We start from the raw sequence: 27,651 nt of genomic DNA, 5'->3' as shown, positions 1-27,651 counted from the left end.
TGCACCTTCCTACCTGTTTTTACTGTGACCTGCTCTGCCTGTTGTCCTCAGATATCCATGAGAGGCAGAGCTGCTCGGAGAACAACCGAAATATACAATTTTTATGATGTTTAAAGCAGCGTTTTTGAAGCAGGAGAGAATGTTTTCTGTAAGTTTTGAGTGTATATGGTTAACTGGAATCGCATTGACATATGGTATTAGCCCAATTATCAACAAGTCAGATTAAATGTAGTGTGTTATTTTCCTGCACCATAAGTTTAATACATCCTTCACACTATTGTATATCTGCCTTTTGTCTCAGTGGCATAGGAAGACACTATGAGACGGGGCGAAAACCCCACATGTATTTATAGCACATTTAGCTCATTGACATAAACAATTTGATCACATACTGCAGGTTGCCACTGAAGTCTTTTATTATTTCCGATGCATTACTGCCACAGCTCTCATACGCACATGTGCACCACTGCTACAGAATTAATGCCACTGTGATATCACAGCAGTGAATCAGTAACGGCACACTATTCTAGGCAGATGTTTCAAGTCCAGATGCTGCGTGCTAACAGTGAAACTGAAGGAATCATTTGTGGTATGGTTAATTTGGCTAAATATCATCTGACCACTTGGGGGTCCCTCATAGAGCAATACAATTTAATTTATAGATCTTCAGTTGATCCCAAAAGCAAAAATTAAATGAGACAGAGATGTTTCAGAGACATAGCGTACCTTGTCATGACCCAGCAGAACACTGAATTCCACCCTTTGTATTATTCAGAACTAGGTGGCATCAAGAGCAAAATACATTTGCTACATTTCCTCCTGATTAGACCCACTTAACTGGCTTCTCAATACATTGGCATACACAGCGAGATAGAAAGCAGTGTGGTAACAGCTTAACCATACACGTGACATTGAAATATGCATATATAGATGACAAATATCGGACTGGACTCTAATCAGGGATTTAAAAACCTCTTGGTCAGAAAATCAACACTGAAGGAATGTATTTCAGTAAGGGAATACTGTACAAAGGAAAAGAGCAGCTGTTGTCCAACTCCAGTCTTAAGCAGTTGGTGTCTTGCATGGTTTGTGTTTTATGTTTAAGCTGAATGACCTTGAGGATCTCATTAGTTCTGCACCACCATGGTAAGGAGCCATTCATTTGATTCTGTGTACCAAATATATCTAGCTCAAACCTGTGGGTTCGGTGCACATGTTTACCTAATGAATGCAGCATTGTTTTATAGCTGAACACATGCAAAACGTTTGTGGGGAACTAAGTGTGTACGTTCTGTAGCGCAACTTTACAAAGTCACAGCAGAACAAAGCAGAGAGGGTTCTCTCCTTTCTCTAAACTGCTGTTGCGAAAAGTATAGTTTCTCATGAAGCAAGAGTGGTGAAGGCATACGCATCTTTCAGCAGCAATAATTACCTCTGCACTTATTGAATGACTTGCCTAAAATCACATAAAGCTGAATGGTACTTGAGAAAAATTAGCTGAAGTCTAAATCCAGCTGTTGAAAACATTCAACCGATCCAAAATGCTGCACAGCATATGAGATGCTACAACCCACTGGTACTGTCATAAGGCCCTCTGACCACAGAGGATTTTTTTTTAAATCTACGTTTTAATGGTACATCTTGTACCATAAAAACACAGCTTTTAAAAAAATCCTGTTGTCAGAGGGGATTTTTTTAAAAGCTGCGTTTTGATGGTACATGTGGTACACTGGGTTTTCTAAATATCAAAACAACTCCAAAGTTATTTAAACTTTTTTTTTTTTCAAACATCTGCACCATCTTACTTAGTGCTATACAATTGTTTCTCACTAAAAACGTAAAAAATAAAAAGTACTTGTCTTTCTCATATCTGGAACCAGGTTACAGGGGCACCAGATGTCCCTCTCCCCAGACACCTCCTTTGTCCTCTGGGGGATGCCTGAGGCGTTCCCAGAGTAGCTGAGAGACAGTCCCTCCAGATTGCCCTGGGCCTCCTCTTGGTGGGACGTGTCTGAAACACCTCCCGAGGGAGGCGTCCAGGCCACCTCAGCTGACTCCTCTCGATGTGGAGGAGCAGCGACTCTACTCCGAACTCCTTCTGGATAGCTGAGCTCCTCACCCTATCTCTAAGGGAGTGCCCGACCACTCTGTCGAGGATGCTTATGTCAGCCGCTTGAATCCAGGATCTTGTTCTTCGGTCATGACACAAAAAAAATGTTAAAAATCATTGATTGTGGCGCGTCGCTGGTGTAGGGGTTAAGCGTGCGACCATATATAGAGGCTATAGTCCTTGATGCGGCTGTCCCAGGTTCGAGTCCTGGACCTGGCGACCTTTGCCAAATGTCTCCCCCTCTCTGCCCCTCTTTCCTGTCTGCCTACTGTCCAAAATAAAGTGCCGAAAAAAAATAAAAATAAAGTCATAGATTGATTGGTTTTCTTTTCCTCTTCCTTTAGCTTCATGAAATAACTATTATGTAGCAAGAGTATTTTACCTGACTGTGGTGTTGCTGTTAATCTTTTGAAAAAAAGGCAATTTTTGAGGTACGCATAATTTGAGACAGCGTATGTTTTAAGTACTTCTGAAATCTCGGTTGTAACTGACCGTGATTGGCCAAAGTTTCGCAATCTGTTCCTGTTTTTTTAATTTTGTTTCATTGGTTATTTTGTTACATAAGGAAATTGCAATAAAATTGTGATGGTGGCTTTAGTGTAAAATTAAATACAGTAAGATTTTTAGCCTTGCTTGTGAAGGTGGCTCTTTACACTTGGTATTATCATCCTGGTTGACCCAATTACAAATGTACAACTGTGTGTATTTCTGTTTTTAAACCGTTATTTCACCCCAAAGGTTTTATGTAAGAGAAGTAGAATGGGCATTCAGTATCTTGACATGCTCTACTGCAGAGTTTAAAGTCAGTTTAGTCTGAGTTTGTTTGGACCTTTTCCTGTTCCATTTCAGAGTGAAAAGCTATTATCAAAGAAAAAAAAATATTTGTTGGAATACTATGGTTTTAAATTTATGGTGTATTTCTTGAAAGGATAACCTAGGACTTATCACTTATTGCGACAAGGAGGCAGTCTGTTTTAGCGGATTCCACTGTTTTTCTTTTTTAAATAAATTTTTAATAAGTGTTAGGTATACTGTTTTTTTGCCTTGTACACTTTATGGAGCAAATGTTTTATGGACAGCTTTGTTTTTATTTTATTTTTTTTATGGTATATGTTCAGAGACTGTGTGAGAGGCCGTGCTTTCATTGTTTACTCCATAAACCAGCTATCTGCTATGTGTATTTTTTTTTTGCCACGGGGGGTTTACATGTGTTATTGCGATAAAAGGTGTACGTTGTCCATTCAGCTAATGTTGCAACAGCCTACAATAACCTTCATACTAATACCAGCAGACTTCAAACAGCACCCCCAGGCCCTTTTCCTTATATCTTGGGACTAATCATGTCTCCCGTCACTCTCCCCACCTTCACCCAGTGTATTATCTGCTGCACCTCAGAGAATAAAACACTGGATTTATTGTATGCCAACACCAAGGAGGCATACAGCTCATCACCTCTCCCTTCCCTGGGGGGCTCAGATCACCTCCAGCCTGTGAACAAACCTTGTACACAGAAAAGCTGCTGTGACACGCCTAGTGAAGAGATGGTCCAAGGACACTGAAGAAGCTGTAAGGGACTGTTATAGTTCATACGAGAAGAGCTCTGTGCTCTTCATGGGGAGGACATTAACAGCATCACAGACTACATTATGGACTTTAATTTCCCTTTGGGATTAATAAAGTATTTTTGAATTGACTACATTAACGTCTGTGTGGACAACGCTGTGCCCCTCATGAAGGTATGGTGTTTCTCCAGTAATAGGTCCGGGATCAACCCTGAATTAAAGACTTTCCTCAAGGAGACGGAAAGAGCCTCTAGATCTGGAAACAAGGATGAGCAAAGAACTGGGAAGGAAGATCAAAGATGGTAAACACATCTACATGTAGAAGATGGAGGACCCGCTGCAGCAGAACCCAATCAGTGAGAATAAATAATCTATGGTCAGGGCAGAGGCTGAGATAAAAGACCTGCTGCTGTGAGTAGTGAGAAAGGTTACGAATTGTAACAGTCTTACGATGCAGGGCAGGGTAAAACCTTTTCAGGTGGAGCATAAAAACGAAAGGATACCTGCGTAATGACGCAGCGTTAAAACCTCTGCATGCCTCTGGCACCACATCAGTGGGGAATATCTAACTATAGGGATGATGTGGAGACCTGGCTTCATCCTCAGTGTTGTGAGGAGGAGGAGGATAGAAGCCATTCAGAGGTGTCACTTTTGACCTCAATGAGCTAGTGACCCTTTTAGGTGTAAAGGCAAGGTTAGGATGCAGCACAACTGAGCTGCCGTCACCCTGTAGTCTGAGATAGGAAGGAGCGACAGAGAGAGCAGATAAATCCTTCAGTGTCTTTGCAGATGTCAGCAATAACAGTGTTCCATGCTGCTCTTCCTGAATCCCATGTTTGACTATCCAACGAACCCTCCTCTCCCGAACCACCGAATAGACCTCACCAGGGAGGCTTAAGAGTGTGACTCCCCTATAAGAATCGCCTCGATGCCATCTCCTCCCACGCCTGTGTTTTTGCCTCAGCAACCACCTGAGCCACCTTGGACTGCCAGTACCCATCAGCTGCTTTCGGAGTCCCACAGGCCAAAAATACTTTTTTTTTCCCAGCCTGACGGCATCCCTCACCACCAGTGTCCACCAGCGGGTTTGAGGATTGCCGCCGCGACAGGCACCAAACAACCTTGCGACCACAGTTCCGGTAAGCCGCCTTGGCAATGAATAGCACAGAAGTCCAATAACAAAACACCACTTGGGTTCAGAACAGGATGTCCATTCCTCCCAACTACATTCCTCCAGGTCTCACTGTCATTATGCCCCAACAGAACAAGGGAGTCCCCCTGAGGGGGCCCTCTTCAACACCCCCTCCAAGAACTCCAAAAAGGGTGGGTAGTCTCGTTCACCGGGGTGAACCCCAACGTACAGCCGCCATGACGGGCGGCAACAGGTATGCCCACCCCTGCTCGGCGCCTCTCATCAAGGGCAACTCCAGAGTTGGAGATTGTCCAACCCCTCTCAAGGAGACTGGTTCCAGAGCCAGAGCTGTGTGTCCAGGTGAGCCTGGCTATTTCTAGCCGGAACCTCGCACACCAACTCGGGCTCCTTCCCCACCAGAGATGTGACATTCAACGTCCCAAGAGCCGAGGATCAGACCTCCAAGGTCTCTGCCTTCGGGCGCCACCCATACCACATTGCACCCGACCACTTTGGTCCCTCCCATGGGTGGTGAGCCCTTCGGAAAGCCCAGCTACCAGGCCCTTGCCAGCCTGCCCCACCTCCAGGCCTGGCACCAGAGTGGAGCCTCGGTGACTCACATCCGGGCGAGGGCACACTGTTTCCATTTATGGTAATCATAATAAGGGGTCTGTGGGCTGCGCTTTGTCTGATCCTTTACCAAGGACCTGTTTGCCTTGGGTGACCCTCCAAAGGGCATAAAGCCCCTGACAACATAGCTCCTAGGATCATTGGGGCACCCATACCCCTCCACCACGGTAAGGTGGCAGCCCAGGGAGGGGCTTTTTTTCATGAAAAACTGTACTTTAAACCCAACTCACCCACCAGGATAGATGTTTTCTTCAGACAGGACAGAGGTTTACTGCTTTTGGCTGCTGTAACAGAAGGATGCTGTTTCACCTTTAGCTTAACTCTGTCATCTGAGTAGAAACTTTGGTACTGGCAAATATTGAATACCCTTTTTGTGATCACTATTGTTCAGCTTCAAATGGTCCATTAAAATAAGTTATCTAATGTATATAATCAAAAAATGTTTTGTTTTTAAACACATAATTTTCTTTTCCAATTACAGTTAGATGAGTTGTTTTGTCATGAGGGTATAAAGAGAACTGTTTGTTAAACTAGATTGACATTTTACCCTGTGGGGGTTTTTTCCTTGTTATTTAGCATTTTTGACCTGAAGGTTACTTTGGGCAGCTCTGGTAGAACAAAAACAAACCCAGTTTCAGAACATGTCAGAATTCCTTTGGAGGCAGATATTACTGCTTCATTGCCTTTTGAGTTTTGTGCAGTAATGTGAGGAAATGATCTGTTCTTCTCAGGAGCCGTTTGAGGATGGCTTTCCTAATGGTGATGAGCTGACACCGGCTGAAGAGGCTGCTGCTAAAGAGGCAGCCGAGCCTAAAGGAGTGGTCAAGTTTGGCTGGATTAAAGGGGTTCTGGTAAGTTGCTCTTAACATTTTTGTTAGCAGAAATTTTCCGTCTTGTGTCACCCCCAAGCATTATTAATATTGTTTATAATAAGGTCATATAAAGTAATTAACACATTTAATTGCCCCTGTTAGGGTTAATCAAAAAGTGTAATGAGGTTGTATAAAGAACACTATGTTTCTTCAACCGAAACAGTTTCATTGGGGTTGGTACTGGTTCTTGACTGGTTCAATTAAACCAGAACCAGTGTGGTTTTCCACAGACGGAGTGCTAGCTTGTAGCCACCTTATTATCTTACTAAGATGTCGCTTCCAGGAAGCGTTTGAGGGTCCATCCATTGTGTTCTCTTTCTGCAATGGATCACAATACAGTGGGAAAAAAATTATACAAAAACGGCTTCAAAAAACTGTTAATTCAACTAATTTGTCTTGTTATCCTTGGAAGCTGGTGTCCTTATTCTCACCTGTCTGTAAATACTTCTTACCATGCCACCAGATATTTCTAATATCTGATCAGTCTAAACTGTGGATATTTACAGATAGTATTTACATACACTGTATAAAAGATGCATAGTGTTTTTCCTCTAATGTCAGACTAAATGTTTTCTGTTTTTGGTCATTCACAATTCTTTCTGTTCACTAAATGCAAGAATAAAAAGATGAATAATTGTTCAGATGAGTTTTTGTTTTGACTTTTTTCAAAGTATGTTTAATTAAGATTACTATTCTTTGAAACAATTTCAGAAAGCTCAGATGATGATTGTAATGGCATTGTATACTTCTGATTGGTAAATTCGCAACATTGTGTTTAAATGAACGCCCAACTGAGGTTGTCTTTTAAGGCGATGCCTCAAAGACACTGCTTCCTTGTGTGATCATGAAAAACATCTAAAGAAATTAGCCAAAGTAGCAGAAGGGACAAGTGTGGTTCATTTCCAGATACCTGAAGGTGACAGATCAATGTGTTCAAACAAGGATACACGTTCTTTGTCCCAGAGATGAATATGCTTTGGTGCTAAATCTGTGTATCAGCCACAGAACAGAAGTAAAAGACTGATGGCAAAGAGGCTGCTGAAGCTGGCAAGAGAGTGCTGTTATTCACAGTGAAACAAGTCAGTTTAATTCAGATTTCGTATATACTGGCAATTCACAACACGTCGTCTCAAGGCACTTTACAAAGTCAATTCAGTCGAATCATATAGATTCCAAGTCAAGTACATACATTCCAATTGATCCTATATATCAAACAATGTCCTGTACCAACATGTGCAATAAGGTCACTCAGAGAAGAAGAAGCCATTTCTCCAAAAGCAACATAACAAGGCCAACAAACTGTAGTAAAAAGGTTATGGAAAGATACCATAAACGTTTTACTCAAATCATTCAGTTTCCAGGCAATTCGAACAAATTATAAGGAAATGTATGCAAAGTTATGAATGTGAATGAAGGTAAATGTCATTTTGGCATTTATCAAACAGAACCCTGACTGAACCCACACAGGCAAAGTTTAGTCTGATCTAACCTCAGACACTGAGAAAAAGAGATTTGTGTGTTTTCTGGTTTCAGCTGCATTAACACAAGAGAGCGTCAATCATTTTTCTGCATTTGCTGCATTTGTTCTTGTAATGCTAAAGTAGATGCTCAGGGTTGCTTTTTCTTAAATTAAGCAGTTTAAAAGATAAACTAAGGAGTTTTAAATATGCTGATCAAAACATTTTGATTATTTTATGGGTTCTATGGGTTTGGGTCCAGCTACTGACAGAAGTAGTTAGTTCTGTTTCAGCATAGAGTTGGTGCTTTGGTGGTAGAAACAGACTGATTAAATGATAAACCCATCTGCACCTGTTTGCACTCAGTAACGCGCACAAATTCATGCACTGATGCACAAATTGGTAGGGAATTTGGGGTTAAGTGCCTTTCTCTGGGGCACATCAACATGTGACAAGAGGAAGCTGGAATGTGATCCTCAATCTTCCGATTGTAAGACACAGTCGCCAATTACTCTAAAATGTGTTTACACCAGCTATCAAATATCGTCCTTGTAGACAACTGCAGGCACACCAGCGTTAAGTGTCCTCCGACAGTTTTTACAGTGTGTACCTTCCTCTGAGCGGACTCGTTGGCTGCATACATCTAGTGGAAGTTTTTCCAGGGGCTTGCATTTTGAGCAACACGTTGGTGAAAGGAGTTTATACAAAAAGAATGGCCAGTCTTTGAGTGTAACAGATTATTCTATCTACAGGTACGCTGCATGCTGAACATTTGGGGCGTTATGCTGTTTATCCGGATGACATGGATTGTTGGCCAGGCTGGAATTGGTAAGTTGACAAATTTCACATTCTCAAAATTGTAAGAAAAACTGAACTATCAGTTTATTTCTACGGTTAAACAAAATGGAGAACTTGTGTTTAGGGGGTGTGTGTGTGTGCGCAAAAGTTGATGTAATGCCACTTGTTCCTTCTCAGAAACAGGATGTTTACAGCATGCCAGTCCTGTGCTGCAGAATTAAAAGCAGACATAAATGTCTTCTTCTTCTTCCATCTGTTGGAACAGACACAAATAAAAAGGGACCGGTGCAAAGAGGATTGGGTGGCGGACGAAGGTGGAGACCTCAGCGGCCCGATCCCCGGATGCTTAGGCTGGCTCTAGGGACGTGGAATGTCACCTCGCTGGGGGGGAAGGAGTCTGAGCTTGTGCGGGAGGTCGAGAGATATCGACTAGAAATAGTCGGGCTCGCCTCCACGCACAGCGTGGGCTCTGGAACCCATCTCCTTGAGAGGGGTTGGACTCTCTTCTACTCTGGAGTGGCCCACGGGGAGAGGCGGCGGGCTGGTGTGGGTTTGCTTGTTGCCCCCCAGCTCAGCCGTCTCGTGTTGGGGTTTACCCCAGTAGATGAGAGGGCTGTATCCCTGCGCCTTCGGGTTGAGGAGAGGTCTCTGACTATCATTTCAGCCTACGGGCCGAGTGGTAGTGCAGAGTACCCTGCCTTCTTGGCGTCCCTGTCGGGGGTGCTGGATAGTGCCCCTCCCGGGGACTCCATTATTCTGCTGGGGGACTTCAACGTGACACCTGGAGAGGCGTGATCGGGAGGAATGGCCTCCCCGATCTGAATCCGAGTGGTGTTTTGTTATTGGACTTCTGTGCTAGTCACGGATTGTCCATAACGAACACCATGTTCAAACATAAGGGTGTCCATCAGTGCACTTGGCACCAGGACACACTAGGCAGGAGGTCGATGATTGACTTTGTTGTCGTATCATCAGACCTTCGGCCGCATGTTTTGGACACTCGGGTGAAGAGAGGGGCTGAGCTGTCCACTGATCATCACCTGGTGGTGAGTTGGATCCGCTGGAGGAGGAGAAAGCCAGACAGACTTGGCAGGCCCAAGCGCATAGTGAGGGTCTGCTGGGAACGCCTGGCGGAGCCCTCGGCCAGGGATGTATTCAACTCCCACCTCCGGGAGAGCTTCGACCAGATCCCGGGGGATGTTGGAGACATAGAGTCCGAGTGGACCATGTTCTCTGCATCTATTGTCGATGCTGCTGCCCATAGCTGCGGCCGTAAGGTCTGCAGTGCCTGTCGTGGCGGCAATCCCAGAACCCGGTGGTGGACACCGGCAGTAAGGGATGCTGTTAAGCTGAAGAAGGAGTCCTATCGGCTGTGGTTGGCTTGTGGGACTCCTGAGGCGGCTGACGGGTACCGTGAGGCCAAGCGTGCTGCGGCCCGGGCTGTGGCAGAGGCAAAAAGTCGGGCCTGGGAAGAGTTTGGTGAGGCCATGGTGAAGGACTACCGGTTGGCCTCGAAGCGATTCTGGCAAACCGTCCGGCGCCTCAGGAAGGGGAAGTAGTGCTTTGCCAACACTGTTTATAGTGGGGGCAGGAGACTGCTGACCTCGACTGAGGACATTATCGGGCGGTGGAAGGAGTACTTCGAGGATCTCCTCAATCCTGCCATCACGCATTCCGTGGTGGAAACAGAGGCTGGGGACTCGGGGTTGGACTCTTTCATCACCCAGGCTGAAGTCACCGAGGTGGTTAAAAAGCTCCGCGGTGGCAAGGCTTCGGGGGTGGATGAGATCCGCCCTGAGTACCTCAAGTGTCTGGATGTTGTAGGGCTGTCATGGTTGACACGCCTCTTCAACATTGCGTGGCGGTCGGGGACAGTGCCTCTGGACTGGCAGACTGGGGTGGTGGTCCCCCTTTATAAGAAGGGGGACCGGAGGGTGTGTTCCATCTACAGGGGGATCACACTCCTCAGCCTCCCTAGTAAGGCCTACGCCAGGGTATTGGAGAGGAGAGTCCGACCGATAGTCGAACCTCGGCTTCAGGAGGAACAGTGTGGTTTTCGTCCCAGCCGTGGAACACTGGACCAGCTCTATACCCTCTACAGGGTGCTCGAGGGTTCATGGGAGTTTGCCCAACCGGTTCACATGTGTTTTGTGGACCTGGAGAAGACATTCGACTGTGTCCCTCGTGATGCCCTGTGGGGGGTGCTCCAGGAGTATGGAATCGGGGGCCCTTTATTAGGGGCCATCCGGTCCCTGTACGAGCGGAGCAGGAGTTTGGTCCGCATTGCCGGCACTAAGTCGGACCTGTTCCCAGTGCATGTTGGACTCCGGCAGGGCTGCCCTTTGTCGCCGGTCCTGTTCATAACTTTTATGGACAGGATTTCTAGACGCAGCCAAGGGCCGGAGGGGGTCTGGTTTGGGGACCAGTAGATTTCGTCTCTTCTTTTTGGGGATGACGTGGTCATCCGCAGAGATAGGGTGAGGAGCTCGGCCATCCGGGAGGAGCTCGGAGTAGAGCCGCTGCTCCTCCACATCGAGAGGAGCCAGTTGAGGTGGCTCGGGCATCTATACCGGATGCCTCCTGGACGCCTTCCTCAGGAGGTGTTCCAGGCACGTCCCACCGGGAGGAGGCCCAGGGGACGGCCCAGGACACGCTGGAGGGACTATGTCTCTCGGCTGGCCTGGGAACGCCTTGGGGAGCTGGAGGAGGTGTCTGGAGAGAGGGACGTCTGGGCGTCTCTGCTGAGTCTGCTGCCCCCGCGACCCGGTCCTGGATAAGCGGAAGACGACGAACGAACGAACAAATAAAAATGTTTAGTTTAATACAGAAAACCAATTGTAACAATAAAGATTAAGGTGTAAAATTGACAAACATGGGGAAAACTTTAGGTGTGTTGAAGATATTTTGAGCTTCCAGAATACAATTTTGCTTCAGGGAACGTGTTTGAGTTTGAGACCCAAAATCTTTAAAGCTAGACTCAGAAATTCTAACCATGTGTGCCTATAGGCAGAAATGAGGGAAATTCTGTCACTTTTCACCGTGTTGCTTGTATAAAGGTCATGTGTTTTGATTTTTTTTTGTCTGAGTTTAACACATGACTTTGAGATGGATTTTCTTATCTGATTCTGGGTTCAGAATATCTATTTTTCTTCCTTTTAGCCTAAAGAGGACCGCATGTCAGATGGTGCATTTAACACCACATTAGATGCATTATGCTAAGCTTTGCTGAGACGGGACAGAGTACTGGACTCCACCATTGGACAATTTTATTAGAAGTGTTGAATAGAAGAGATACAATGAGCATAAGAGGCCACCCACCAGATGCACCTTATGTAGGTTTTTTGATAGAAAAGAGTGGGGGCATTTTTTGATGCACCTCTGATGCTGCTGATGTGTGTTGCCTGGGGGAGTGCAGGGCCAGGCTTTTCCACGGTTTAGATGTGTCTTTATGATTGATATTAGAGACTTTATTGCCTGCAGATACTGGAAAACATCTAATAACACTGGCCAAGTTACAGATCTTTGGCATGTGGTACGTATTTACTGGCAGTCTGTTCAGAAACCTACAACTATCACACCACCCCACAATTTGGGCGTTTCCACTTTGATGGGAAAAATGGCCACTAAGTGACACAAGTGACATTTGATTGTGAGGGCTGATCTTCACAGAGCTCTGAGTAAAACTGTTAACATGTGACCGATCCTTCTGTTTTGTTTTGCAGCTCTTTCCTGTGTGATCGTATGCATGGCCAGTGTTGTGACAACCATCACCGGCCTCTCCACCTCTGCCATAGCTACCAATGGATTTGTGCGAGGAGGTATTTCTGACTTTCTTTTCCAGAATGCTGAGTAACATTCTGTCACAAAGAGGCAGGGAGCAGACCTGACCAGTAACATCTAGTTTCCAACTGTGTTCCATCTTTAAATAAGCATAGCCCGCTGCCAATCATATTACACTAATGCGTGCAGGGTTATTGTGAGTCCGCTAAGAGCAGGGTTAATCTATCTAATATCTGTGATGTCTCTGTGACAGGAGAAATTCACGTCTCGAGATTAAATTGTGTGTCATAGAATTAACCAATGGGAGCTTAGGCTCTGACTCCTTAGTCAAACAAAAAGGCAATAACTGTTTATAATCTGATTTTATATCTTATTAGACAGTAGTCTTATACATGATGGACAGAAATGACTCAATAGATGAACAGCTGCTACAGTCTCTCATTGAGCAAAGTGTTCCTTCAGTAGACTGAATGAAAACTTTGAACAGAACCTCAATAAAGTTCGAAGGCCCACCAATTCTATAGCAGATCCTTTTTTAGGTGCCCAAGGAGCATTCATCCAAAATGTATCACATAGCAGTCTTCTTTCCATCCACGGTAGAACAATGTCACAATCTATTCAAGCTGTGTCAGCTAAAATCCCAACTTACCTCAAAAATGATTGGAACTAAGGGATGTTTAAAGTCACATTCACTGAAACTAATGCAGCAAGAGGAGGAATGTCAGAACAGATGTGTAGAGTTATTGCTCCCACTTTACAGGGAGGGATATTAAATTACCAACTGGTTACGATGTTTGCACTATGAGCAGATAGTTGGTTATGATGGGATCTGTTACTGGGAAAGCTCCCCTCTAGTTAATGCCAAAATTGCGTTACTCTGGGGTTAACAATTTAACAGAACGCTGCAGACGTCCTTGTAAACTGGTATTACACTGTGCATCAGAAACACACTAAACCCGTTTACCAGGCATTCTCTAACCTAATCTTTGTAATGTTAAGCTCTTTCAGTGCTTCAAAGTGGAGCTCAGTGCCATACACGGCAAGCTCAGGCATGCAGCTAATGTTCAGTGTGAGCTCTGAGTTACTAGTATAACGTTTCTTTCCTGTGTGCATGGTCATGATGTTCATTCTATTTAGTAGGCTGTGTGCTGATGCAGTAATTGAAGTGTTTGATGAGCACTTTTAACCAAATGGACTGGGACGCTCAGGACCATGTATACCAGAGGTCCCCACAGCAGAGCACAGTTGGGATCCAGACCCAAATAAAGTCTTGCCTTGGCCCAGATTAGGTAGAATAGATTTTTTGGTGCTGTGTGATTGTTCTCACTGGTAGTAACCCTTTTAGGAGGTAAAAATGTTTGAAGATTAACAGCACAGTATTACAGCAGGAAGCAACAGATTAACTGTCAACACTTATGATGTACTATTCTTGATTGCAAATGCTGCTGTATTGCATTAATCAGCAGAACAGTTAACCCTTCATTGCTTTCACATCTTTACCATCTCAGCAACTTGATTTTCATCACCATCCTTTGTTCTTCCTACAGGGGGAGCATACTACTTGATCTCAAGGAGTTTGGGACCAGAGTTTGGAGGCTCTATTGGCCTGATCTTCGCCTTTGCCAATGCAGTGGCTGTAGCCATGTATGTAGTTGGCTTTGCTGAAACTGTTGTGGAACTTCTCAAAGTAAGTCTTTTCATGTCCTATATTTCTTGTAATAAGACTTTTTTTGATGATTTAAATCAAGCATTATTGTATGCACAGCTACTGCATATTTACCATTGCAGTTCTGTTTAACAACTTTCTGAATTGTGTGTCAGGGTGCGGATGCGCTCATGACTGATGAGATCAATGATATCCGAATAATTGGCACCATCACAGTAATTGTTCTCCTGGGCATCTCTGTGGCAGGAATGGAATGGGAGGCCAAGGTATGACCAGCTAACCTCAACAGTGGGACACCCTCTGACATGCATGGAATTTAAGAAATAACAGTTTCATAATTTGTTTTCTTTAGGCCCAGATCGTCTTGCTGGTTGTCCTTGTCACAGCCATTGTGAACTACTTTATCGGATCCTTCATTCCTGTACAATCAAAGGAATCTGCAGGCTTCTTTAGATATGATGGTATGATCCGCCTGTGTTATTCAGAGATTTTGCTTTTAACCAGACTAATCATGATTGCTGCTTCTTCATATTCCAGATATTTTACTGTTTTTTTAACTGTGATTTCATCTGCTTCTTGGACTTATTTTTACCTCAGCTCAAATCATGTGGGAGAACATAGGACCGGACTTTCGTCAAGGCGAGACGTTCTTCTCTGTCTTTGCCATCTTCTTCCCCGCAGCCACTGGTATTCTGGCTGGTGCAAACATTTCAGGAGACCTTGCTGTAAGTCAGCTATATTCAAAAAGAAACCTCTCTCAGGAACAGGTGTTTCATACAGACCAAAGTCTGGCTAAAATGCATCATACTTTACCTTTTAGAAACTAAGTGTCCATATATTGGATCATAGGTGCAACCAAGTATGTCTGATAAATGTTCAGAACCCCAAAACGTAACTCATTGGATCCCTGATATTTGCAATTAAACTATTGCTTGGGCTGCACATTTATTCAAACTTGTATGTTATTTTTTAAAATCTCAGTTTCAGCAGTGTTATCAGTGATGAATTCTAATACTTAAAATGAATTGACCACCTTCCACTTTGCAGTTATACTGTTATGTGTTTGTTGCAGGACCCACAGATGGCTATCCCCAAAGGAACACTTCTTGCAATATTGATTACAGGGATAGTCTACTTGGGGGTTGTAGTTTCAACAGGTAGACTTTTGCCTTCTCTTTGCCTTTAGCTATGCAATTTTACCTCTTTTCTTTTTAAGAACATAAATATTATTTGCATAATACCTTTCTGACTTTAGGGTCTTGTATTGTGAGAGATGCCAGTGGAAATTTAAATGACACAGTCAGTTCTCAGTTTATGGCAAACTGTACTAATGCTTCCTGCAAGTTTGGCTTTGACTTCTCAAGCTGTAGGATCTCTGGAAATAGCTGCCGCTATGGACTCCAAAATGACTTCCAGGTATGAACCAGCTTTAATAAAAGAAGAACAATTTATTTGGCTTTTTTCATTATGCAGAGAATAAGGTTAAAGTGAGCAATTCCCAAAGCTGTGCAATCTCTTCCATTTTTTTCCAACTGTTTGCACTGAATTCACAAAGCAAAGCAGAGTGCTCTAAAAACATTCAGGCCACTCCCTACATGGTTTTTGCACAACCTGTCTTAACCTGTATGTAAGAATGTGATGGATTATTTTTATTCTTTAATTAAAAAAGAAAGAACATGATTTTAATATAATTTAGAAGATTTTTTGGTCACAGAACTTATTTGCAAAGATGGACCTTTACTGGATCAAAATATAATTTCAACATTCATTACTTTACTGACCATTTTTGTAGCAACACATTAGGTTGCTGTTTCCCCTTATACTTCATCTTTGCCCACATTGACACTAACTTTCCGCAGATGGTATTTTTTACACACAGCACATGTATCTCTCTCTGTGGGACAGCAACTTTGGACTTTTCTTTTCTCTGTTCATTCAGGTGATGAGCTTGGTTTCAGGTTTTTCACCAATCATCTCAGCAGGAATCTTCTCTGCCACTCTGTCCTCTGCACTGGCCTCTTTAGTGAGCGCACCTAAAGTTTTCCAAGTAAGAGTCAATCGATATGTCTTATAAATTACACATAATGGCAAACTCCTTTTTACTACTTGCTTCTATTTTTAAGATATGAAACTACATTGTTTTTGCAGGCTTTATGTAAAGATAACATCTACCCTTACATTGGAATATTTGCCAAAGGATACGGCAAGAACAACGAGCCTCTCAGAGGCTACATCCTGACCTTCGGCATCGCTCTGGCCTTTATTCTTATTGGTATGGTTTCACTCTTTCCTTATTTTTGCTCTTTTCACCCCAAATTATACATCTAAGCACATACAATACGTTTATGTTGGCCATACCTGAATAGCAATATTTTAAAAGACTGAAAGGGTTGTCAGGTCATACTCTAAAATTGTGCCTAGTTATTACATCTAATTTGCTTTTTAATTGATTTTAATATACCAGGTTTCAATGTTCATATTTGACTTTTTATACATGTACAAAACATTTTTAATGATGTTAGTCATAATATCATCTAAAAATTATGATAATGCACTAAAGTAGTCATTCATTATTCAAATTCATTTATATTTTTACATACATAAGGTGTTACTTGCTGTTCTTTAAGGTTATAGCTGTTCTTTCTATGAATAATGGTACATGGCCTGCACTTGTATAGTGCTTTATCAAGTCCCCAGAGACCCCAAAGCGCTTTACACTGCGATCAGTAATTCACCTGTTCATACACACATTTACACACTGACAGAAGTGAGGCTGTCATATAATCTGTGCCACCGATTCCTCTGACCACCATCAGCAGGCAAGACAGGTGAAGTGTCTTGCCCAGGGACACAACGACTGTCGCCCCTCAAATAATGTTCAGGTTTTTCCTAAAAAAAAAAAAAAAAACTTAATTAGCACAAGAAAACAAGTGTCAGTCTTCAGCTCTTCAACGATATTTGTGACCAGTTGTAATGTTCAAGCTGTCTTATTAAAGTCTAAACGAATGACATCTGACCAAAACCCCAGTGTGATGTCCTGGTTTGATCTCGGTACTGGACCAGGATCTAAATCAAGACCTTTTTAAATGTTTTGTTATTGGCGGCTTTAAATAAAATGAACTCCTGGTCCTCATTTTAAAAAAAATGTTGAAACTGACATTTCTCTTTTCACCTCTTGTACTTTCTCTCCATTTTGTTTAAGGAGTGAAAAAACATACAGGTCCTTCTCAAAATATTAGCATATTGTGATAAAGTTCATTATTTTCCATAATGTCATGATGAAAATTTAACATTCATATATTTTAGATTCATTGCACACTAACTGAAATATTTCAGGTCTTTTATTGTCTTAATACGGATGATTTTGGCATACAGCTCATGAAAACCCAAAATTCCTATCTCACAAAATTAGCATATTTCATCCGACCAATAAAAGAAAAGTGTTTTTAAAACAAAAAACGTCAACCTTCAAATAATCATGTACAGTTATGCACTCAATACTTGGTCGGGAATCCTTTTGCAGAAATGACTGCTTCAATGCGGCGTGGCATGGAGGCAATCAACCTGTGGCACTGCTGAGGTCTTATGGAGGCCCAGGATGCTTCGATAGCGGCCTTTAGCTCATCCAGAGTGTTGGGTCTTGAGTCTCTCAACGTTCTCTTCACAATATCCCACAGATTCTCTATGGGGTTCAGGTCAGGAGAGTTGGCAGGCCAATTGAGCACAGTGATACCATGGTCAGTAAACCATTTACCAGTGGTTTTGGCACTGTGAGCAGGTGCCAGGTCGTGCTGAAAAATGAAATCTTCATCTCCATAAAGCTTTTCAGCAGATGGAAGCATGAAGTGCTCCAAAATCTCCTGATAGCTAGCTGCATTGACCCTGCCCTTGATAAAACACAGTGGACCAACACCAGCAGCTGACACGGCACCCCAGACCATCACTGACTGTGGGTACTTGACACTGGACTTCTGGCATTTTGGCATTTCCTTCTCCCCAGTCTTCCTCCAGACTCTGGCACCTTGATTTCCGAATGACATGCAGAATTTGCTTTCATCCGAAAAAAGTACTTTGGACCACTGAGCAACAGTCCAGTGCTGCTTCTCTGTAGCCCAGGTCAGGCGCTTCTGCCGCTGTTTCTGGTTCAAAAGTGGCTTGACCTGGGGAATGCAGCACCTGTAGCCCATTTCCTGCACACGCCTGTGCACGGTGGCTCTGGATGTTTCTACTCCAGACTCAGTCCACTGCTTCCGCAGGTCCCCCAAGGTCTGGAATCGGCCCTTCTCCACAATCTTCCTCAGGGTCCGGTCACCTGTTCTCGTTGTGCAGCGTTTTCTTCCACACTTTTTCCTTCCCACAGACTTCCCACTGAGGTGCCTTGATACAGCACTCTGGGAACAGCCTATTCATTCAGAAATGTCTTTCTGTGTCTTACCCTCTTGCTTGAGGGTGTCAATAGTGGCCTTCTGGACAGCAGTCAGGTCGGCAGTCTTACCCATGATTGGGGTTTTGAGTGATGAACCAGGCTGGGAGTTTTAAAGGCCTCAGGAATCTTTTGCAGGTGTTTAGAGTTAACTCGTTGATTCAGATGATTAGGTTCATAGCTCGTTTAGAGACCCTTTTAATGATATGCTAATTTTGTGAGATAGGAATTTTGGGTTTTCATGAGCTATATGCCAAAATCCTCCGTATTAAGACAATAAAAGACCTGAAATATTTCAGTTAGTGTGCAATGAATCTAAAATATATGAATGTTAAATTTTCATCATTACATTATGGAAAAAAATTAACTTTATCACAATATGCTAATATTTTGAGAAGGACTTGTAAAGCTGGGATTTCTGTGATTTCTGTGGCAAGAAAAGCAGTATTGAGAAATTGTTTTGCTATCCATGTTGTATAAATGTTTTTTTGACAACTTTACCTTTAACAGCCTGCCATACTAACGTTTGTAAAGTGGAATTGATGCTTTCTAACTTTCTGCTTTTTCTCTTGCTTGCAGCTGAGTTGAACATAATTGCACCTATTATCTCCAACTTTTTCCTGGCATCCTATGCCTTGATCAATTTCTCGGTGTTTCATGCATCACTGGCCAACTCTCCAGGTAAGACCAATGTGCAACAAGAGAAAACCAGCTTTTAAGAATATGTTGAATTAAGATGTTTTGTTAAATATTGGAGGTTTTAAAAAAGTTAAGATATTGGTCACAAACGCATCAATGTTTTAAAGGATGAAACATTATCAAGAAAGAAAATGAATGATTTTAGCCAGTTGACTGATGCTAAGCTATGACATGCCTTCACAGCTTTGAGGGATTGTTGGGGGTTGTGTACCAACGTATGCCATCTTTGAAACATTTTAGCATAATCTCAAATTTCCTAAACATACTTTCATTCTGACAACAAATTCAGGGTTCACTGGTTCATATGGAAAGAATCCTGTGAAAATAGATTTGTTTAGGTTCTGAAAAACAGTCAAAGCACAATATGTGCGCATGCACACACACACACACACACACACAGACAAGATTCAGCTTGTACCAAAACATCTTGTCACATCCCTACTTCATGACAACGCAGCTTTAAAATAAACTTTTTTTGGAGTTGAACTAAAGAACTAGTCTCTTCAGTTTGTTATTTACAGTATTTGTTCACTGCTGAGTAGATGGTATTTTATTAAGTTCTGTGCTCTTTCCTCCTTCTGTACCAAATCCTTTGCAGACCTGCAGGTACAATTTCTTTGTCTGTTGTCTGTTGTAAAATCTCCAGCAGGTCATCTGGACCTAAATGGTACATGGCTCATTTAGAAGTAATGGGTTTTACTGCAACTGGAACCACAAGCTGGTGTTTGGATCCCTTTACGGACAATTTGTGCCCTCCCTCTGGGAACCTTAAATCTTTCAGGGGACAAAGAGAAAATCCAGTGTACCGTTTACGTCCTGTGGTTTGTTGTTGACTCATGCTGTAACCACACAGAGCAATTATATGCCATCACTGAAGTCCCTTTAGTCTAGATTTTGTGTTAAATATGGTCCTTGAATAGCTGTTATAACCTTCTGGTCTTGAGTCTAATGGGCTTCTAACTTTCATTGTATAACCCAAGCCTTCGTTGTCCATGCTTTTAACAGCACTGTTTACTGTTTTAGAGACCATGGCCTTTTATCAAGAACAACAACGCCTCTTCATCTCTATCTGATTCAGATTTTTCTAATAGAATTTGTTTCAAACTTAAAAAGAAACTGTATCTTCTAGACTTTCTCTGATCAGTTTTTGTCACCATGCTAGCTATACCACATGCATGGCCAAAACTTTTCCTTTCTGTGACAAATCATTGTTGTTGCTACAGGCTGGCGTCCCAGCTTTAAATACTACAACATGTGGGTTTCCCTTGCTGGAGCTATACTGTGCTGTGTGGTGATGTTTGTCATCAACTGGGCGGCTGCCCTCCTCACCAATGTCATTGTTATGGCTCTCTACATCTATGTTAGCCACAAAAAGCCAGGTGAGTTGCAAATGAATTTATTACATGATTACAAATACCTAATATGATGTATTTCATGAAAACTGTTCTGTGTGCCGTTCTTAGTTGTTGTTTTCAGAACTAAACCGCTTTGTTTTTCTGTTACTTTGTATTCTAAATGTACATATGAACAAGATCTACAAGTTTATGACAAGTTGATGACAAGTTCTGCTGTGTCTGAATTTAGAAGCAGAATGTAATATAGAATATGACTATTTAAATTGAACCAGTCTGGTGGGTCTAATGGACAAGATTTGTTTTGACGTTGTTAGCACAGAGAGCTCAACAAGACAAACGGTTGAATGTTGTCATACTTGATAATGGATCAGCAACAATAGTGAAGGGATGTTATGAATTTTGTGTTAAGGAAAGCAATTATAAAGTTTTCCTGCTGCGTGTAACAGAACAATGACTCTTTGTTAGCCTGACTAAAGTCTTGTCCTCTTTTTGAAGATGAATAAAATATGTCTACGTCTTTAACAATCTTCATTATAGGTTATCTCGCCAGTTAAGAATTTTCTAGATTAGTAAAAATTAAATTGGTAAATGTGTAGTGAAATCAAATCATAATTTGGTCTCTATAACATAAGATTTATTTTTATGCAGAACATACAGTCGAGTACTAATTCTACATTTACATCTTATAGCTTATGTTTTTTATTCTTCACTATATTGCCAGGATTATTGGCTAACACCACCAAATCAATGAATTTCTGCGTTCCAATAACTTCAATGGCTGTAGGTACACAAAGTTTGGTCCTGACCTCACACTTCATCACATTTGGGATGAATTAGAGTGGAGGCTACAATTCTGGTTTTCTCATCTAACTATAAACGCACTTCTAAACCTTGTGGGAGATGTTTACAGAATAGTTAAAGTTGCTGGGTCTACCAACAAGTTGGACCTTTTATAGTTTGATAATAGGATGTCTTCAAAGTTCATGTAAAAGTAGATGATAGTAATAGTGTATTTAAAAAATATATTTTCAGAATAATTTTGTTTTTCAATCTAGGTTTTCTTGTCAAATAGAGAGTAACTATTTTACTTATTGGCTCATTTCACCTACCCCTGTCTCTAGTATTTCTGTTGAGCAAAACTGAATTGGCCCTAAATCCAGTGTCGTAGAAAGGTTCACCTGATTTTAGCTTTCCTGTGTGAAAAACAGAGTTTGGAGAAATAAATGTTTTCTAAGTAACATGAAGCTCTGAGCTGTACCTCGGTAAACACAAAGCTGCTCTTGTAGGTCTGAACACACACGTGTGTGCACACACAGTTTGACATGCAGCTACACACACAGAGTAGGCCTTTTCTCTGACTCTAGCACTGCATGGGTTACATGACCTTTAGCTTGGTAGACTGATCCGTAAACATATTTGCTAACTCCAGTGTGTTTTTGCCTGCGTGTGTCCATCTTTGCAGATGTGAACTGGGGCTCATCAACCCAGGCTCTGACCTACCAACAGGCTCTGAGCCACACACTTCACCTTAGTGCAGTGGAGGACCATGTCAAGAATTTCAGGTATCACATAGTAGTTGTGCTTACTCGCAAAACAAACATCTAGAGTATTTTCATAAAACAGGATGGAACATGGATATGAAACTGGAACTACAGATACCAGTTTCTATCATATTTAAGAACGGTTTACAGTACATGGCTTATATTGCTTACTAAATGTTTTCGGGGGTGCTGGGTTTTTACATTTGTTTACTTTTGTTTACTTTAATAAAACTGTTCTGGGAAGAAACCCATTCCAAGTATAGTGCACAAAGGAAATAGGACAATGTTTTTATAACTATCAAGTGAAAGGTTCCTTCTGTCATTTCTTTCAGTTGACCCTACAATCTACGCAATCTAGCGCTTGAGAATAAGCATAAAAAAAAAAATTTGCAGCTTTTTTATGTGTTAAAAACATGTATATGTAATTTTGTTTGTACTGGCTGCACTCAGCCCTAGTTCATTTTGTTGAGGAAATATTTCGACAATAGTTTTCTAAACAGTAGTTTTTTCTGCATGAAGACTAGGCGAAGAGAACGTTTTTTCAAATAATAGGAAGTAAATCTGTATTTGTGTATTGCAAAATACAACTTTAAGTCTATTCCATTCTGTATAAATATTTCACATAGTAATGAAAGAGTAAAAAAAGGAGTAGTTCAAAAAAATATATTCCTCTATGGCTTCACATTTTACCTCACTAAATTTATAATAGGTTTTGTTGACTGAAGTTAAGATTAAAATTAGACTCAAACGATAATGACTTCAGGTGACTAAATGTGACATGTGTCTAAAACTAGATTATATTTAGTCAAGACTAAGATTACATTTTTTTTTTTTTACAATGCAGTCAAAATTGACACTGTGAAACAGGAGAAACAACCATGCTTGCACACACTCCTAGAGGCAATTTAGGGAGGCCAGTTCACCTAACATATGTATTTGGACTGTGGGGTAGTAGCTGGAGTACGCAGAGAAAATACGCTTGCATGGGGAGAACATGCAACCTATATGCAGAAAAGCCCAGGCAGGGATTTGAACCCAGAACCTTCCATTGTTCAGCCCTAACACGAAGTCAGCCTTCTTTATTTTATTTATTTATTTTTTTGTTTAAAATGATTATGTTGTGTTGCAACGTTGTTTATGATTAAAATGGATCTAATTGTTAATAGATTAAAATGTGGGGTAAAAGAAAGGAACATCTGCAGTAAAATATACTCTGAATAACTCACAACTTGATCATCTTCAAAAATCTCCACTGTGGTTTTGTCTGCTGATTACAATATTCTGAAAGTCTGATCATGTATCTACTTGAGAAGCGAATTTTCAAACCTAGCCTCGGTATCATCCTGACAAACCTTTGAAACAAACAATACCCCGTCAGTGATTTTCAAATTCTAATGTTTCACATGTTGACTAAGGTCTGTAGATTCTAAGATGGAAACTGGCAAAATGTCTTGCTGTTGACACTTATTTGGAAATGACATTAAAGCATGGTAGTTAATCTTTCCTTTCTTTCCTTTGGGGTAAACCCTGCTAAAAAACTGCTGAGCCTTCTGCTTTTATAGAGGTACACCCACTAATGATAAGTTGATTATGCACATGAACCTCCTAATTCTGCTGTACAAGTAAAGAAAACCTAATTACATGTTTTTTCCTGTGGGTTTATTCTCTAAGGTTTGCATGCACACAGCATAGTACAGTGTTGTTTTTGAGGACTTATTGGTAACCATGTGGCTTTGACTGTTCCCAATGGCAGCAAATCAAGCAGAGATTAAAAGGCATGGTGTTCTAGAATGACTTGCATGCACCTCTTAGCTCCTTCTTTTCTTCTCTCTTTGCTTCTAAGAAATCCCTTGGCTTAAAGTATTTTCTTTGATGTGCGCTACTCTGCTCTTAATTTGTGTGTTAAGATGAGGCCTCTGTGCAGGTCACAAAGTCAGCAGATTTAAAAGCCATTAATCCTATAAATGTCTTGACAAAAGATGTTAGCTATAAAAATAAATCTATCGAATTTGAAACCAACCTATTGTTTTAGTAGTTTTATTTTTCCCCGTCTTTTTTCTTTTAAGACCGCAGTGCTTGGTGATGACTGGTTATCCCAACTCTCGTCCTGCTCTCCTGGATCTTGTTCACTCCTTTACTAAGAATGTTGGCCTTATGATTTGTGGTCATGTCCGCATGGTGAGTACCAGTTTAGCTATTTGTAATGTTTATGAAAGTCAGCTGGGGAAGGTTAATGATGGCATCAGCAGCACAGATAAAATGAATACATTTTAATAAGTTTGTAAATATATCTGATGTTTTCGACATGTGGCTATGTGATAGAAAATATGAAATGTCACTCAGTTAACAGTGATGTGAAGGGGGGGCAGGTAAGCCATTGAGAAATTTAAGAGCAAGTTAAAGAACTTTAAAAAGGATCCTGAATGTATAAGTAGCCAGTGAAGTGAAGCTAAAATGGGGATAATGTGCTCAGATGTTCTTGTGCCAGTTAAAAGATTCGCTGTAGCATTTTGAACAGCCTGCAGACGCCAAATGGACGCACCACTAACTTCAAAATAAAGCTGCCTTCATAGAATGGGCTTTACTTGGCGAACTGTCTCGAATGAGAAAAGGTAGATTATTAGCTATAAATTTAAGATCTGCTTCCATTTTAACTTCCAGATTAAAGATGATCACTCTAACATACTGTGCCAAAGAATCAAGATCTAAGGTGGGCACCTCAGAAGTGCCACGAAAAGCCATCAATTCTGTTTTGCCTCATTGAAAGTTTAAAAATTTAAACGCCATCCAGGCCTTCATTTCATTAAGACATTTGAACATGTAGTCCACAGAGAAACCCACTGACACTTTAAGAGGTAGATAAATCTGGGAATCAGATTTAGCAGTCCAAAGGGGTTGCAGATATAGAGAAAAAGGAAGGGGACCTAATACTGAGCCCTGTGGAGCCCCAGATTGAAGAGAAACAGCAGAGGATACAAAATCAGAGCTTGACAGAGAAAGTTGGTGCTTCTGAGAAGCACTTGTTTTGGTGCAGTCTCTCTAATGCTAATCAGGTACTTCACACCCTTCCCTCCTTCGGGTCAAAGAATGTTCCACTCCTCTCTGTTCGCCAATTTTTGTAGTTTTGATAACAGAGATACCATTACTAAACCAGACAAAAACAATGCAAAACTGTAATGTCAGTCAGTCATTTTCTACTGCTTATTCCATAGTGGGTCACAGGGGAGCTGGTGCCTGTCTCCAGCAGTCTACGGGCGAGAGGCGGGGCACACCCTGGACAGGTCGCCAGTCCATCGCAGGGCAACACACAAACAACCAAGCACACACTCATTCATACACCTAAGGGCAATTTAGATTGACCAATTAACCTAACAGGCATGTCTTTGGACTGTGGGAGGAAGCCTGAGAACCCTCGCATGCACGGGGAGAACATGCAAACTCCATGCAGAAAGACCCCCGGCTGGGAATTGAACCCAGGACCTTCTTGCTGCAAGGGAACAGTGCTACCAACTGCGCCACCGTGCAGCCCTAATAGTAATGTAATTTCCAAAAACAGCACACACCACTAAGTAGAAGGCACGATGCTACTGCTATCAAAACAATGGCCAGGACGTCATCAACGCTCAATAAATTTATGTCTAAAATAAAAAATGTTTGTTGTCATTTTAATGTTATTTGCAGCTTACCGGTTTGCTGTGTCCATCGTTTCCATAGACGGAAGGAATTGACCTCTTAATCAGATGAAGTCTTTCGACAAATCCTTTTTAATACTGGCAGAGGATCCTGAAGGCACTCCTCTTTGAAGTGCTTTGTGCAAGCGAAAAGGAATTTCTCCACTGATGTGGGAACATTTCCATTAAAAATCCAATTTTACCAGGTACTTCAGAGGTTCTAGTGCTGGGGGACGGTGTAATGAATTGTGTGGGTTAAATCACCCAACGACCGAACATTTAGACTTATCTACTTGTAACTTCGGAATACTTGAGTTTGGACTACAAAATCACAGCGAGAAATAAGAATGGCGGATATGCGAATTGGTTAGCCAGAAGTTTATGACCTTATTTAGCTGTTCCGCATCAAATACGGTGACGTAACCGTTCAAGAAAAGTAATAGATGGAGAAAACTGAACAGACTGAAATATACAACCAAACAGAATATAAATATATCCATACATGGAGTCTAAATTCAACTTTTCTGCACTCCTACAGACTCCATGTACACTACAAAATAGACTGCTTGGCCAAAAAAAAAAAAGCTAACACACTCTAATATTTAGTTGGACCGCCTTTAGCTTTGATTACGGCACGCATTCCTGTGGCTTTGTTTTAATAAGTTTCTGCAATGTCACAAGATCTATTTCCATCCAGTGTTGCATTAATTTTTCACCAAGATCTTCCATTGATGATGGTAGAGTCTGACCGCTACGCAAAGTCTTCTCCAGCACATCCCAAAGATTTTCAATGGAGTTAAGGTCTGGATTCTGTGGTGGACAATCCATGTGTAAGAATGATGTCTCATGCTCCCTGAACCACTCTTTCACAATTCGAGCCTGATGAATCCTGGCATTGTCATCTTGGAATATGCCCGTGCCATCAGGGAAGAAAAGATCCATTGATGGAATAATCTGGTCATTCAGTATATTCAGGTAGTCAGCTGACCTCATTCTTTGAACACATACTGTTAACTGAACCCAGACCTGACCACCTGCAGCAACCCCAGATCATAGCACTGTCCCCACAGGCTGGTATAGTAGGCACTAGGCATGATGGGTGCTTTACTTCACCTGCCTCTCTTTTTACCCTGATGCGCCCATCTCCCTGGAACAGGGTAAATCTAGACTCATCAGACCATATGACCTTCCATTGCTCCAGAGTCCAATCTTTATGGTCCCTAGCAAATCGAAGTCTTTTTTTCCGCTTGGCCTCACTGATTAGTGGCTTTCTTAAGGCTACACAGCTGTTCGATCCCAATCCCTTGAGTTCCCATCATATTGTGCGTGTGGAAATGCTCTTACTTTCACTATTAAACACAGCCCGGAGTTCTACTGTTGTTTTTCTTTGATTTAATTTCACCAAACATTTAAGTGATCGCCGATCACAATCATTCAGGATTTTTCCCGCCTACAGTTCTTCCTTGAAGACGATGGGTCCCCACTATCCTTCCAGTTTTTAATAATGTGTTGGACAGTTCTTAACCCAGTTTTGGTAGTTTTTGCGATCTCCTTAGATGTTTTCTCTGCTTGATGCAGTTCAATGATTTGACCTTTCTGAAACAGACTGACATCTTTTCCACGACCACAGGATGTGTCTTTAGACATGGTTGTTTAAGAAATGAGAAGCTACTCATTGCACCAGTTGGGGTTAAATAACTTGTTGCCAGCTGAAACATATTCACACATTCAGTAATTATCCAATGGTAGGCTCGTACCTATTTGCTTAGTTAAATCCAGGTGGCGACTTTTTTTTTTTGGCCTGGCAGTGTATATTTAAGGGCTAAAGTGGATTTTGTGTGATTTGTCCCCCTTTAAATCATACCTACTCTACTGTCCACGTGACTCCCTGTGTGACATACCTGTACCAACTCACTGGGCCGGCTAGTGGTCTTTGTGGATGTCCTCTGTGTAGT

At 41.9% G+C, this 27,651-nt stretch overlaps 1 protein-coding gene across 3 annotated transcripts in view; it reads left to right on the top strand.

Annotated features, from left to right (window-relative positions):
• LOC124872343 (solute carrier family 12 member 2-like) overlaps positions 1 to 27,651 on the top strand; it is a 90,711-nt gene that overhangs the window by 33,469 nt on the left and 29,591 nt on the right. For all 3 annotated transcript variants that reach the window (XR_007039266.1, XM_047372230.1, XM_047372229.1), the window contains exons 2-16: positions 6,166 to 6,285; positions 8,516 to 8,591; positions 12,284 to 12,379; positions 13,889 to 14,028; positions 14,163 to 14,273; positions 14,360 to 14,468; positions 14,605 to 14,732; positions 15,080 to 15,164; positions 15,263 to 15,423; positions 15,947 to 16,054; positions 16,156 to 16,279; positions 19,010 to 19,111; positions 20,353 to 20,508; positions 21,947 to 22,046; positions 24,092 to 24,203. Coding sequence is in view for 2 of the 3 variants with exons in the window: in XM_047372230.1 (XP_047228186.1) it covers positions 6,166 to 6,285; positions 8,516 to 8,591; positions 12,284 to 12,379; positions 13,889 to 14,028; positions 14,163 to 14,273; positions 14,360 to 14,468; positions 14,605 to 14,732; positions 15,080 to 15,164; positions 15,263 to 15,423; positions 15,947 to 16,054; positions 16,156 to 16,279; positions 19,010 to 19,111; positions 20,353 to 20,508; positions 21,947 to 22,046; positions 24,092 to 24,203 (1,728 nt within the window). In the remaining variant the exon portion in view is untranslated. The remainder of the gene's footprint in view (positions 1 to 6,165; positions 6,286 to 8,515; positions 8,592 to 12,283; positions 12,380 to 13,888; positions 14,029 to 14,162; positions 14,274 to 14,359; positions 14,469 to 14,604; positions 14,733 to 15,079; positions 15,165 to 15,262; positions 15,424 to 15,946; positions 16,055 to 16,155; positions 16,280 to 19,009; positions 19,112 to 20,352; positions 20,509 to 21,946; positions 22,047 to 24,091; positions 24,204 to 27,651) is intronic.

The sequence above is a fragment of the Girardinichthys multiradiatus genome, chromosome 8 (genome assembly GCF_021462225.1).
Source record: "Girardinichthys multiradiatus isolate DD_20200921_A chromosome 8, DD_fGirMul_XY1, whole genome shotgun sequence".
Classification (NCBI taxonomy): domain Eukaryota; kingdom Metazoa; phylum Chordata; class Actinopteri; order Cyprinodontiformes; family Goodeidae; genus Girardinichthys; species Girardinichthys multiradiatus.
Note: the sequence above shows the minus strand (reverse complement) of the source record. Positions and strands in the feature narration are given on the sequence as shown.